This window comes from Pteropus medius, unplaced genomic scaffold (assembly GCF_902729225.1).
Source record: "Pteropus medius unplaced genomic scaffold, Ma_sr-lr_union100, whole genome shotgun sequence".
In the NCBI taxonomy this organism is placed as follows: Eukaryota; Metazoa; Chordata; class Mammalia; order Chiroptera; family Pteropodidae; genus Pteropus; species Pteropus medius.
In genome coordinates, this window is record NW_024349519.1 from 28,509,321 (window position 1) to 28,520,351 (window position 11,031).

Below are 11,031 nucleotides of genomic sequence, written 5' to 3' on the forward strand. Positions count from 1 at the left end.
CACCCCCAGTGTGGGGGATTCCACCCATTTGGTATGTCAGTATGTGTGGGGTAGCTGGAAGGGAGTTTGAGAACACCAAACATCACAGAAAGGGCCTAATGTACTAATGCGGCAGCAGAGCGTCCTGCCCAGAAGTGACCCCTCGGAGTCCCACAGTCTCCCTGTGGCACTCACTCCCTCCGCATTTCAGCTCACTGCAGCGCCCCAGCCCCATGAACCAAACTCCAGACAGCAGTCGGGAAAGTGGAGGTCAGAGTAACATGTGCAGGCTGGCACAGCCAGGAGAGAAACAAGGTGCCCCAACCCCGCCGGAGATGTTCCAGTTACCATGTCCCAAGACCAGCCTCGTCTGATGCTGATCCATTCATAGCATTTATTGAGCGCTGACTGGGTGTCCAGTGCTGGGGAGGGAAGATGGGGGTGTCTGAGGACCACTTCCTTCCTCACAGGGCTCTTTGGACTGTGCTCCCAACCTGGAGAAGGTCCAGGGGCGGGGCCTCGTTGGGTGCATCTTCCCCGAAATCTAGTGTTCACAGAGTCAGGGTCCCAAGCCCCAAGAGAAGGCAGCATCCACCTCTTCCCCGCACCTGCCTCCTAGGCAGAAGTGGAGGGGCAGCAAGAAGACGGCGAAGGTCCAGACGACTTCCCGGCACCTTTGGAACCTGAATTTTAAAATGGAGTGGGGAAGAGAAAAGCAATAATAGGTAATGAATGATTCCACGTTCGCAAAGTGCCAGTTCAACCTGCAGGGCTCTCGGGCTCTGGCGCCACCTGGAGGCTGATTCTGGAATAGCATCCCAGTCACATTCCTAGACCAGAGCACCCCCAGGTGGGACCCAGAACCGGACACTCTGGCCGGCTGTGCTGCCCCCTCGTGGCCGCAGGCTCCGGGGACCCTGGATTTGTGACACCGACTGTTACCAGGGAGGCGAGCCCCAGGTGTTCCTTCTCTGGCAAGAGAGGGGTCTCTCACCCTTCACTCTACACCCCAGGAAGTGTTTTCCTACAATTAAGGGGGGAAGGAAGATTCTGAGACCATCATTCTAAGGCCCCTCAGCTTCCAGAGTCTCCCAAGTTAAACCTCCTGGAACCTCACAAGGATACTGTCTTTTTCCTGGAGGCAGTCTCTCATTCTTCTAACAAATGTTTACTTTGCAGCTGTGGGGGCAGGGTCCTCCCGCTGGGTCGCCTCCCTCAAGGAGCACACAATCTGATGGGGGAGGCACTGCCAACCCAGAACACCCAAATGGGCAGCGACAACACCCCATCAGACCCAACCCCTCTGTTGGCTAACTTCCTGGTAAAGTCACTAAAACGGATTTGTCCTTTAAAACGCCACAGGAGCTGAGGTCTTTTGCATCCATAATGATAACTACTGCCATTTAAGCCCAAGTTACTCAAAGCCTGTGTCAACCTAGGCCTGGCAGCATGGCGGCCTCACTGGGAACTGATTAGAAGTGCAGGTGCTCAGGCCCCACCAGGAACTGCAGAACTGGAATCCGAATTTTATGAGCAAGATCAGGGTGACCCCACATGGTGGGCTGTGCAGGTGAGCAGAGGCAGTTTTGACCTCAGGGCAGCTCCAGCTCTCCTAGGTTGCAGCCCTAAATGCCCTCCTGGACTGCTCCCCACAGAGCAAACTCATGGGCTTTCCGCCAACCTGATGTTCCCTCCTGCCTGCCTTGGACCCCTCTGCCTAGAAAACCAGCCTCCTCCAAACTCAGATCCATTCCTGTGGCCAGCTGCTTAGCTACGGTCTAACATACTCAACACACAGGCCTGGTCTTGCCCCTTCTGTGGCTCCCTAGTGCCCAAGTTCAAACCTGTAGGCCTTTGGCCTGTCCCGAAATCTCTGACACCTCCCCCTCCACCATACGCGTACACACACTCTATCCCTAAATTCCTGAACAAGCCCCAATACCTGGGCCACACTTTCAGTGCTCAACCAAACTGGATTAGGCTTCCAGAAGTCACTTCCTCCAGGAAGCCCTCCTGGATACTCTTCATCTGGATCAAGTGCTTCCTCTAGAGTCCCATTCAGCACCTATCACCTGTGTTCTAACTGCTGTTCTCTCACCCACCTTGTCCACTGATGGTCCAGTGTTTGGCACAGAATGGGCACACAAACTTTAGCAAATGGGTGAGGAAATGAGGAAGCTGGGGTTCAGAGACTCAGCAGTTTTTTAGGGCACACAGCTCCTCAGTGCCAAGAAGTGCCAAGACCCTGCCAAACCTGTCTGCAGACCCCAATGCTAGTCCCCATGGCCTCCCCACCACATCACCTGTGCTTGGAAAAGGCTGGCACTTCCTCCAAAGAGGGAGAGTCCCTTGCCTAACGCCACACACCAAACTCAAGCCCCAGTTACCTACACTGAGCAACACTTCTAGAATACTGTTCTTGGGTTTCTACACAGAGCTTCTCCCCTCAACCCTTTGAAGTAGGTACTGGAGTTAATCCCACTTCACTGAGGTAGGCCCCCTCCACAGATTTCCCCAGCCACCTGCACTGGCTCCTCCTCCTGCTCCTCCTCTGCGGTGGCCTGCGTCCTGGGTCCTCGCCTTGTCTGGCCGAGCCAGCCTCTTGCCAGCGGAGTTGCGGGTGGTATAGCTGTAGACAGAGGTGTAGCCTTGGCCGGTGAGCGGGCAGAAGCGGCGGGTGTGGGCACGATCGCGAGTGGCACCGCACTGGGGGCACACGTAATCTCGAAGGATGGGGCACAGAACCCGGCCCGCCTCGTCCTTGAGCACGTGGGACTGGTAGATGGCCCTAGACTCGCCATTGTGTTTGCAGAAAGAGCACAGGCGTTCAGGAGCTGGTGAGGATTCTGGGCTGGACCTCTGATCCCCTGGTCCTGGTCCTGGTGCTGGTTCTGGCTGGGGGTCCAGCCTGGTCTCAGGCTCTTCTTCCTCACGAAGAGCCCCCACCAGACGTGCCAAACCCAGGTAATCCGTCCATAGATCAAATGTCCCCATGGCTGGGCAATATGTGCCAGGCAGAGGGGCAGAGAGAGAAGAAACCCTGCCTGCGCCAAGCTCGTCCTTCTCCCTTCTCCCTTCTCCCTTCTCCCTTCTCCCCTGCCCCTCCCTTCCCCTCCCTTGCCCTCTCTGGAGCCTAGGAGTCTGGGCTGTCAGTTCCCTCCTTATACCTCCAAGGGGGTATGAAGGGGGAGGAACAGGCTGTGGGAGATTCCTTATTGTCACAGGGGGGCTTGCTGCCGCTCCCTGTAAATGCACCTGCCAAGGAGATGCATGATCTCTGAATGAGGGCAAGGGGGTTTGCGTGACAGAACACAATCTGCAGGGAGCACCCACAATTTGGAGCCACACATCCCACCCAGAGGGCATTGGGAGGGCTACCCCTACTCCTCCTTGGAGGAGGCCAGCCACTCAGCCCCACAGGATTTTTTTAGGAGGTGGGGGGACGGAAGCCCTGCCTCCAAGACAAGCATTGCTGTAACCTGTAACTTAGTAACTGCTTTCTTCCTTCCCCTGGGCTGGGGGAGGAGCCAGGTGCCCCTGGGCCTTTTGGGGAGGGGGGAGAGCCTGATATTCCAGAGGTCTCTGGAAGTGGAGGCTCGATGTGGAGGGACAAGGGCCCAGCTCTGGTCTCCTTCAGGGCACTTTCACACTCATTGTCTCACTGGAACCCCCTCTTAAAGGATGAACAAATTGAGGTATGAAGCCACCTGCCAGCAGAGTTATTCACAAAGACTTAACACAAAAGCCTACTGCCCCCATCCAGTTGTTGGAGCCCCAGGGCTGCGTGCTGCAGAGGCAGCCTGTTCTGGCCCTGGGGTGGAAAGAAGGGTGAGATGGGGAAGTAGGGGAGAGCAGAGGTACAGGTTGAGCTAATGGGGGGGACCCCCAGCATTCACTAGTGCCTTTATCCCCCCTCTCTCAAATGAGACCTCAGCTCAATCTCAGAAGGATAGAATATGCCCAGGAGTCACCAGGTGGGGCACAAGACACGCAGGTGGAGAAATCAGCCTGTACCAAGGTGGACAGTTGAGGGTAACAGGTCTGCAGGCACCAGGGAAAGGGTAAGAAAGCTGAGTCCAAGACTTGGACACAGAAAAGAGGGGTTACACTGCCTACCCACACCATTCATTCAAGAAACATGGAGCCCTCCAGAGCGAGGCTCACCACCTACTTTCAGAAAGGTTTTTCAGCTGTCCACCTCCCCCGACCCTCCAGGATTTCTGCCCGAAATTCAGCTTCCACCTGGATCCCAAACACCAGACCTCCCCAAGGGGTGAGAGACCAGGATCAGTGCAAGGTACAGGCTGAGCAATTCTAGGGGGGAATCCATGGTGGGTGTTGTCCCCTAGCCCACTCGCCTTAGGCTGTGTGCAGCCCAGCCACAGTGACATTCATCCCTCGGTGGGTCTGGCCTCCATCTTCACAACCCACCGACAACAATGAATGTTGATTGTGACCTTCCAACAATGACTGTGACCTTCGCTGTGGCTTAAGGGAGGGGATGTGCTCAGGTCCGACCAGCCCCCCAGATCTGGAAGGTAGATGGCAGTTCCAGGCCTCGGGGTCCACTCAACGGTCGATGGTTTGCCTGAACTGCCCAAACTCACCGACAGGTTGAATGTTCCCCCAAGCCCTTGGCAACTTCTTGGGGGTGGGGGTCCCAGAGTGGAGGGTGGGAGACAGGAAACTAGAGGAGGGAGGATCCTATTGACTCATTAAGTCAGCAAACAGTAGGTACCAACTGTCTGCTCCAGAACCTGGAAAAGTACTAGATTAAGTAATAGTAACTAAATATTTTTGTAGCTTTTGCTACAAGGATGTAGCAGTACTGGAGGTGGGCTCCCTACTTCATTCATTTACTCAAATCACCCTTAGAACTGCCCTGGAAGGTGCAGATGACATCCATTTGTCAGTTTGAGAGACTGAGGCCAGAGGGCACGGCTTAGTGGCCCCAAGATGTCTGGCTGCCCTGCCGCTCCAGTTTCCCCGGGATGCAAGAGATAAACAAGTCATTTTAATACAATGTATATCTTCTGTTAGCTTCACCCTGTTCCTGATGATTTTTTATGAATCACAACAAGCCCTGGAGGTCCTCAGTGTCTTCACTTTGCAAATGCAGGGCTCGTGCAGGGCTCGCAGTGGGGCCCCTACCAGGCCCACTGGGAGTCCACTTGCCCACTGGTCAAGGGAGAAGTGAGAGGACCCGAGGGACACCCACAACCTGCCTTCAGGGTTTCAAGGCATCTGAACTCAGGCCCTCAGTGATGTGAAGGGTGCAAGGTCACTCACCCTCAGACCTCGAAATAGGTTGAGGTCGTATTGCTGCTCGGACTCTGACTACAGCAAGAAGCTGCCCCTCCTCATTTCCTCCCGGTAAAACGGGCCCCCAGTTCCTCCCTCTAGGGACCGGGAAGAGTTGGGAGCCCGCCCATGCGCAATCTCAGAGGAAGCCGCCCCCACCTAGGTCTGGGGACGCCGAGGAAGGCCTGAGGAAGGTTCTTCAAATTTCCAAGTCTCCTCCCATTTCACTCGGGAATATAGGGCCCTAAAGGACCCTCCTGGCGTAACCCTAAGGCGGATCAGAGGCCTTAATTATGCTAAATTTGAATGAGCCCCAGAACTCCCCTTGCAGAGGCGGCTTGAACCAGCCCAGCGCTCCAAGCCCCGCCCTGAGACCCCACCCCGAGGCTGCTCCCGGAGATTGGTCTTTCAAAAGCCACCGACCCATCCCCTTAAAGCCCACCCACATGTTACCAGTTCCTACTACCCGCCCTCTAAAACCCACCCATATAAACTCCCATGGAGCCCGCCCTCAAACTCAACACCCATAAAACCCGCCCCTAAGCTGGTTTTCAAAGAGCCCAGCTCTCCTAAGGCCTGCTCCTGGGCACTGTCCCTTCTGACACACATTTTGCCGGCTCCAGGGGAGCTCAAGGCCACAGAGCTCTCCCCCCTAGGTCCTTCCTTTAAAGCCTGCTTGCCTAGACCCTACGGTCTGCGTCCCTACGGAGTTACCAAGGCCACCCCCTTGGAGCCCAACCCACCTAAGGTCTGCCCGGACAGGACCTGTCCGCAAACCGGACCCCGCCCCCTCGGAGCCCGAGCCCCTCGCAAGGCGCCCTCGTGAAATTTCCCCACGTCGTGAAGCTCTTTCCCCAAAGCCCGGTCTCTCGACCCCAGGTCGCGGTCCAATCACGTCCCCACCCCTGTCGGGAGCCCCGGCTGGGGCACACTACCCCGCGGCCCATCTTCTCGGCCAGCTGGGCCCCATTCGGGCGCGGGGGTGGGTGGGCGGCGGCCAGGGCTCCTCCTCTTTACCCCCGACAGGTATCTGGGCCTTTCCGAGGGAGAATGTGGGATCTCTGGCTTTGGAGATGGTGATCCTAACGAAGAGAATGCCTAGGACTCTGGGGGGAGGAGGGTGGGTTTGGAGAGCAGAGTAAGTGATAATAACGCTACATTCATCACCCTATTATTAGGAGACTTATTTTATCGATGAGGAAGATGAGGCTCTGAGAGTTTGGTATACAACTCTCGGAGGTTCCTCAAAAGCTTTGTTCTTGGTGACTATGAAGCTAGAACGCGGGGTCATCGGGTCCGAGGCACTCTGGCCACATTGGAGAACCCCTAAAACACCCTTTCTCCTTCTGTATCTCCTCTCCACTTGCTTCCCTGAGGGCTTTGACCTTGATCTACCAAGGAGGGAGGTCCCTGCAAGGGGTGTCCCCAAAACAGGAAGGACGAGCAGGGGGTGTCTGATCTGGGGATTCAGGAAGACAGGGCTGGGGAAGTGGGCTGGGGATCCGGAAGTCGAGGGGGGGGCCGGAGGGTGGTGCGCAGCCCCGCCCCGTCTTTTGGAGGAGGGGCTGTCTGGGGCCTCCCGGGGTCTGTCTCCCTTTGTCTGCAGTGGTCGGCGCTGGCTTCCCGCCCTTGCCCTCGGTGTCTGTCTAGGTCCGCCTGTCTGGGTCTGACTGTGCTCCTCACGGGCCTGTGTTTGTCTGGGCCTCCCGCCCTGCGTGCGCTCCTGTCTCTGGGTCTGCCTGTGGGTATCTGGCCCATTACACCTGATCTGTGTCTGTCGGCTTGTCCCCTCCACGACATATGAGGCTGGCCCTTGGCAAGAGGCAGCCTCTGGTCTGTCTGTATCTCACTGTCTGGACTTGGGGCCCTTGGGGAGGGGCTGACTGTTCCTCTGGCCAAGTGTCCTGAAGCTTTCTGGGGGCCGATTGGACTTCCATCTGACTTTGAAGCTCAGTAGGGTGGGTGCAGCTGTCTCCTCCCACCCCTCACCCCTCCCTGGTGCAAGCCAGAGGTGCCCTTCGATGCTATTTTGGTCCTCATTCTCCTTCGTAGCGCCTGAGAGCCCACCCCCACTGCATCCCAGCGGGAGGGTCTGTCTGGGCAGGGAGCTGGGAGCAATGTGTGAGAGGAGCCTTCCAGAAGCCACACTAATCCAGGCCCACCCCCACCCTGAGCTCCAGGAAGGCAGGGCCGCTGGTGCAGGTCTGGGGGTCAGAGTCAGAGGTGAGAAGGTGATGGATGGAAGCAGCTCTGCCATCAAGTTGAAGAAGGGGGTGGGGACAAGAGGTCAGAGGTTCAGAGATTCCAGGGGGTGTCTGGAGCCCTGTGTGTGTCTCTGTATGTATGTCCATGAATGTGTTCCTGCATGAGTGTCCCAGTTTGTGTCCCAGTGTGCATATGTCCTGTGTGTGTATGCACAGACCTAGGGAGGATGTGGGGTAGGGCTTGGCAGACAAAGATCCCATTATGGGGTTATGGCAGCAGTGCACTTAGGGGGTCCCCAAGTTGAGTCTCATTGATGGCCCAGGCTGTCTAGACTGGTGGGCAGGGGGCTCCTCATTTCCCCCATATCTGCGTAGCATCTCTGGTTCCTGCTCTGCCCTCCCCTTGCCAGCTCCCAGCTTCCTCTGTCTGTTCAGGCTCGGGCCCTTCGTGCAGGATACTCAGACAAGGGCTGCGTCTGTCCCACCCAGACCTGGGGGCAGCCAGAGGGCTAGGAGCCCCGACTTCCTTTCCAAGCCCACCAGGTGTGGAGCCAGGGCTGGGAGAGGCAAGAAGGCTCCAGCTTCTTTGGGATTAGGGTTAGGGGTTGTGGAGCCGGTTGATGGGAAGTTTAGACACTTCTACTGAGACTCACAGTTCAGCGCAACCCTTGTCTGGGTCAGGGTGGGCTCTCTGTAAAATGCAGGGAGCAGCTACCTATGGGCTTGTTACTGGAGGGCTGCAGTGGGCTTGGGGTCCAAGCTACTTAAGTGGGCTATTGTGGGGGTCAGTGGGTGTCTGTAAATCTAGGTGGGTGTGTGTGTAGTGGGTGGCTGTCTCTATGCCAGTTGTACATGTATGTCGGTGTTCCTGTGGGCTTCTGTTTGTGTATGGATGTCAGTGTGACTGTGGGTGTGCGTCAGGCTAATTGTGGGTAATTGCAGGTCGATGTGTGAGCCAGAGTACGTGGGTGTCTGGCATCTGTCAGTGTCACTGTGGGTGACTCTGTGATATGGTGTCTTCTCACCCCATTACTAAAATGTCAGCTCCAGGAGGGCAGAGATTTTGATCTCTTGTATCCTTAGCACTAGAATGGTGCCCAGTACATAACAGATGCTCAATAAACAAGTGTTGGCTTTATGGCCATCCTGGTGACTGGATTTCTACATGTCCCAGTGTCATTTTCCCATAGGTCTGTCTGCGCTATTGTGCATGTTATTGTATCTGCATATCGGTATTATTGCAGTTGTCCAGGTGTATTATCAAGTGTTACGGTACGTGACTATGGGTATAGGTACTACTGAAGCATTCATATCTGTTTGTGGGTGACAGTGTCAGAATGGATGTCTAGGAGGGTCAGTTTTACCATGGGCAACGGTGCATCAGCATGTGCAGCTGTGTTATATATACATCTGTCAAGATTACTGTGACCTGATGTCAGCGTCCGAACAGGCCTTATACCTTCTGTGTGTATGTGTGTCACGTTGCCTGGGTGACTGTGGGTGACTATGGGTGTGTCCTTGCTTGGGCAGGCACATGCCTGTCTATATGTGTGTGTCCCAGTTCTTGTAGTTAATGGTGCCCGTACTTGTGTCAGGCGTTTAACATATCTGTGGTTGTCAAAGTTGCCCACAGGGTAACAGGCTTTGGGTGCTCATGCCATAGTGTGCATTATGTGTGCCATAGAGAACGATTTGTGTGTCTGTTGTATGCAAGGCTGTGTCTATGCTGTGTCTACCGTCCGTGGTGGTTGCATTTTCATGTGACAGTGTTTTCAGGGATGTCAGCCCTGGATGTCCACGTCATTGTGGATGTAGTGTGTGCCCACGTGGCAGTGTTATTGTGGGTGATGTGTGTGCATGTGTGTATCAGCATTCCTGCAGGTGATGTGAGTAATGGGGAAGCTGTGTGTCCACGTATAGTGTGCGGATTTTGGGTTCTTTATCCGTGATTTGGGAATATGTAACTGTGGCTCTGTAAATGCGTCTGTGAGCAGTACAGAGCAGTGTGGAAATAGTGGGAAAGGAGATTGCGGGGACTGAAGTGTAGTGGGGTGGGGGGGGTATTTCTCACTTCCCATTAGCCAATGAGGGGTCTTCTCCAACCCCCCCATCCCAACATGCACTCTAGGGCAGGTCCGTGTGAAAGGTTCCCTGTCTCTTTAAAAGGGCTCTCCAGCAGTGAAATTCGGGGCCATTTTTCCTTTTTATGGCCAGTTTTGGAAGGCGTGTTCCAGTTAGCACACCTTGGCCCTAGTAACTACCCTGTAGCCGCCTCTGGTAATGACAGGCCGGCGGGGAGCCGGCAGAGGCCCGCTGCAGTCCCCGGCCCGCGGCTGCGGCCAGGCGGGAGCGGGGTCTCCGCGGGGATCGGTGTCTGCAGGGCCCGCGTAGGCCCGCGCACCCGTGAACTTGGCCGGCAGCGCCCTCCCGAACGCACGCGCGTCGGGCCGGAGACTCTTCTAGCCCTGCATTTCCGAGGTCCCCACCCGCTCTGCCTCCCCAAGAACAAAGCTCGCCGCCGCCCTGTCCCGGGGCCTCCCCGTGGTCAGGTGTCAGGAGGCCTGGGCGCCGCTGTACCTACGCCCCCAATCATGCGTCCCCGCCCCTCGGGGGCATCTCTGCCCGCTCTACCCCCACTCGCGACCCCAGCTCTGAGACTTGAGGGCCTTTCCACTTTGGGGAGTCTGGTCCTCTCCGCGCCCCTGCTCGGGGAAGGCGAGGCGCATAGATGCCGCCGGGGCCTCCCCGCCCCCCTTCTCCAGCCGCCGCAACAATGGAGGGCCGGGCCGCAGAGGCCGGGGCGCCCGCCCCCCGGCAGCCAGCAGGTGCGCGAGGGGGCTGCGGCTGGGTCCCGCCGCCGTCCCGCCCCGCCGCGCCCCCTCCCCGCGGGCGCTCCCCGGCCTGCCCGGCGCCCGCGCTCACCTCGTTTTGGGCCGCCGCCGCGTGTCCCCTCTTGTTTCCAAAACCCGCCCGGAAAAGCCCCCCGAGCCAAGGCGCCGGCACGGGAAATTGCATTTCGGCGGCTCCAGGGCTGGGCGGGGGCTCCCCACGCCGCGGACAGGGGGAGGGGGCCGCGGGGCTCCGGCGCCGGCTCGAACCCGCGGCCGCCGCCTCCTGCCCGCCCGCCTGTCTGTCTCAGTGACGTGCCCGCGCTCCCCGCCGCCGCCGCCCCCCCTTCCCTCCTCCCCGCGCCGCGCCGGGCGGTGGGTCCAGCCGCGGCCGTGCGTGCCCCAAGGCCTCCCGCCAGGCGCACCGGGACACACGCGGGGATTCCCACGGGGCGCCCGGACGCAGCTCCTAGGTCCTGCGCGGGGGACACGGGGGCGCGAGCGAGCACACGCAGGGACCCGGACGCACGCAGACCTCAAAAGCGCAGGGGGAGCATACGCGCACAAAGGCACGCGGACCACAAACACAGGGAAGGGCATGCAAGGGTCTGTGAGTCACACACCCACGGGAGGGCTTGGCCGGACATGCAGGGGCGCTGAGGCACCGGTTACATGAGGATGTCCATAAAATGGAGCTACATACATAGGGACACCCAGGG

At 57.7% G+C, this 11,031-nt stretch overlaps 1 protein-coding gene across 2 annotated transcripts; it reads right to left on the reverse strand.

The window, feature by feature from the left end:
- Positions 1 to 350: 350 nt before the first annotated feature.
- NANOS3 (nanos C2HC-type zinc finger 3) lies at positions 351 to 10,632 on the reverse strand. 2 transcript variants are annotated; one of them, XR_005657267.1, is made up of 3 exons: positions 10,407 to 10,632; positions 2,502 to 2,608; positions 633 to 662 (listed from the first exon to the last, which is right to left on the reverse strand). XR_005657267.1 is itself a non-coding variant. In XM_039882754.1 (2 exons), exons 1-2 carry the CDS (start codon positions 3,343 to 3,345, stop codon positions 595 to 597), a joined length of 912 nt encoding a protein of 303 aa, XP_039738688.1. In that variant the 5' UTR covers positions 3,346 to 10,342; the 3' UTR covers positions 351 to 594. The 2 variants fall into 2 exon arrangements, 1 of the variants encoding a protein (XP_039738688.1); XM_039882754.1 differs by lacking the exon at positions 10,407 to 10,632 and having other exon boundaries at positions 351 to 662; positions 2,502 to 10,342.
- Between the last annotated feature and the right edge of the window lie 399 nt (positions 10,633 to 11,031).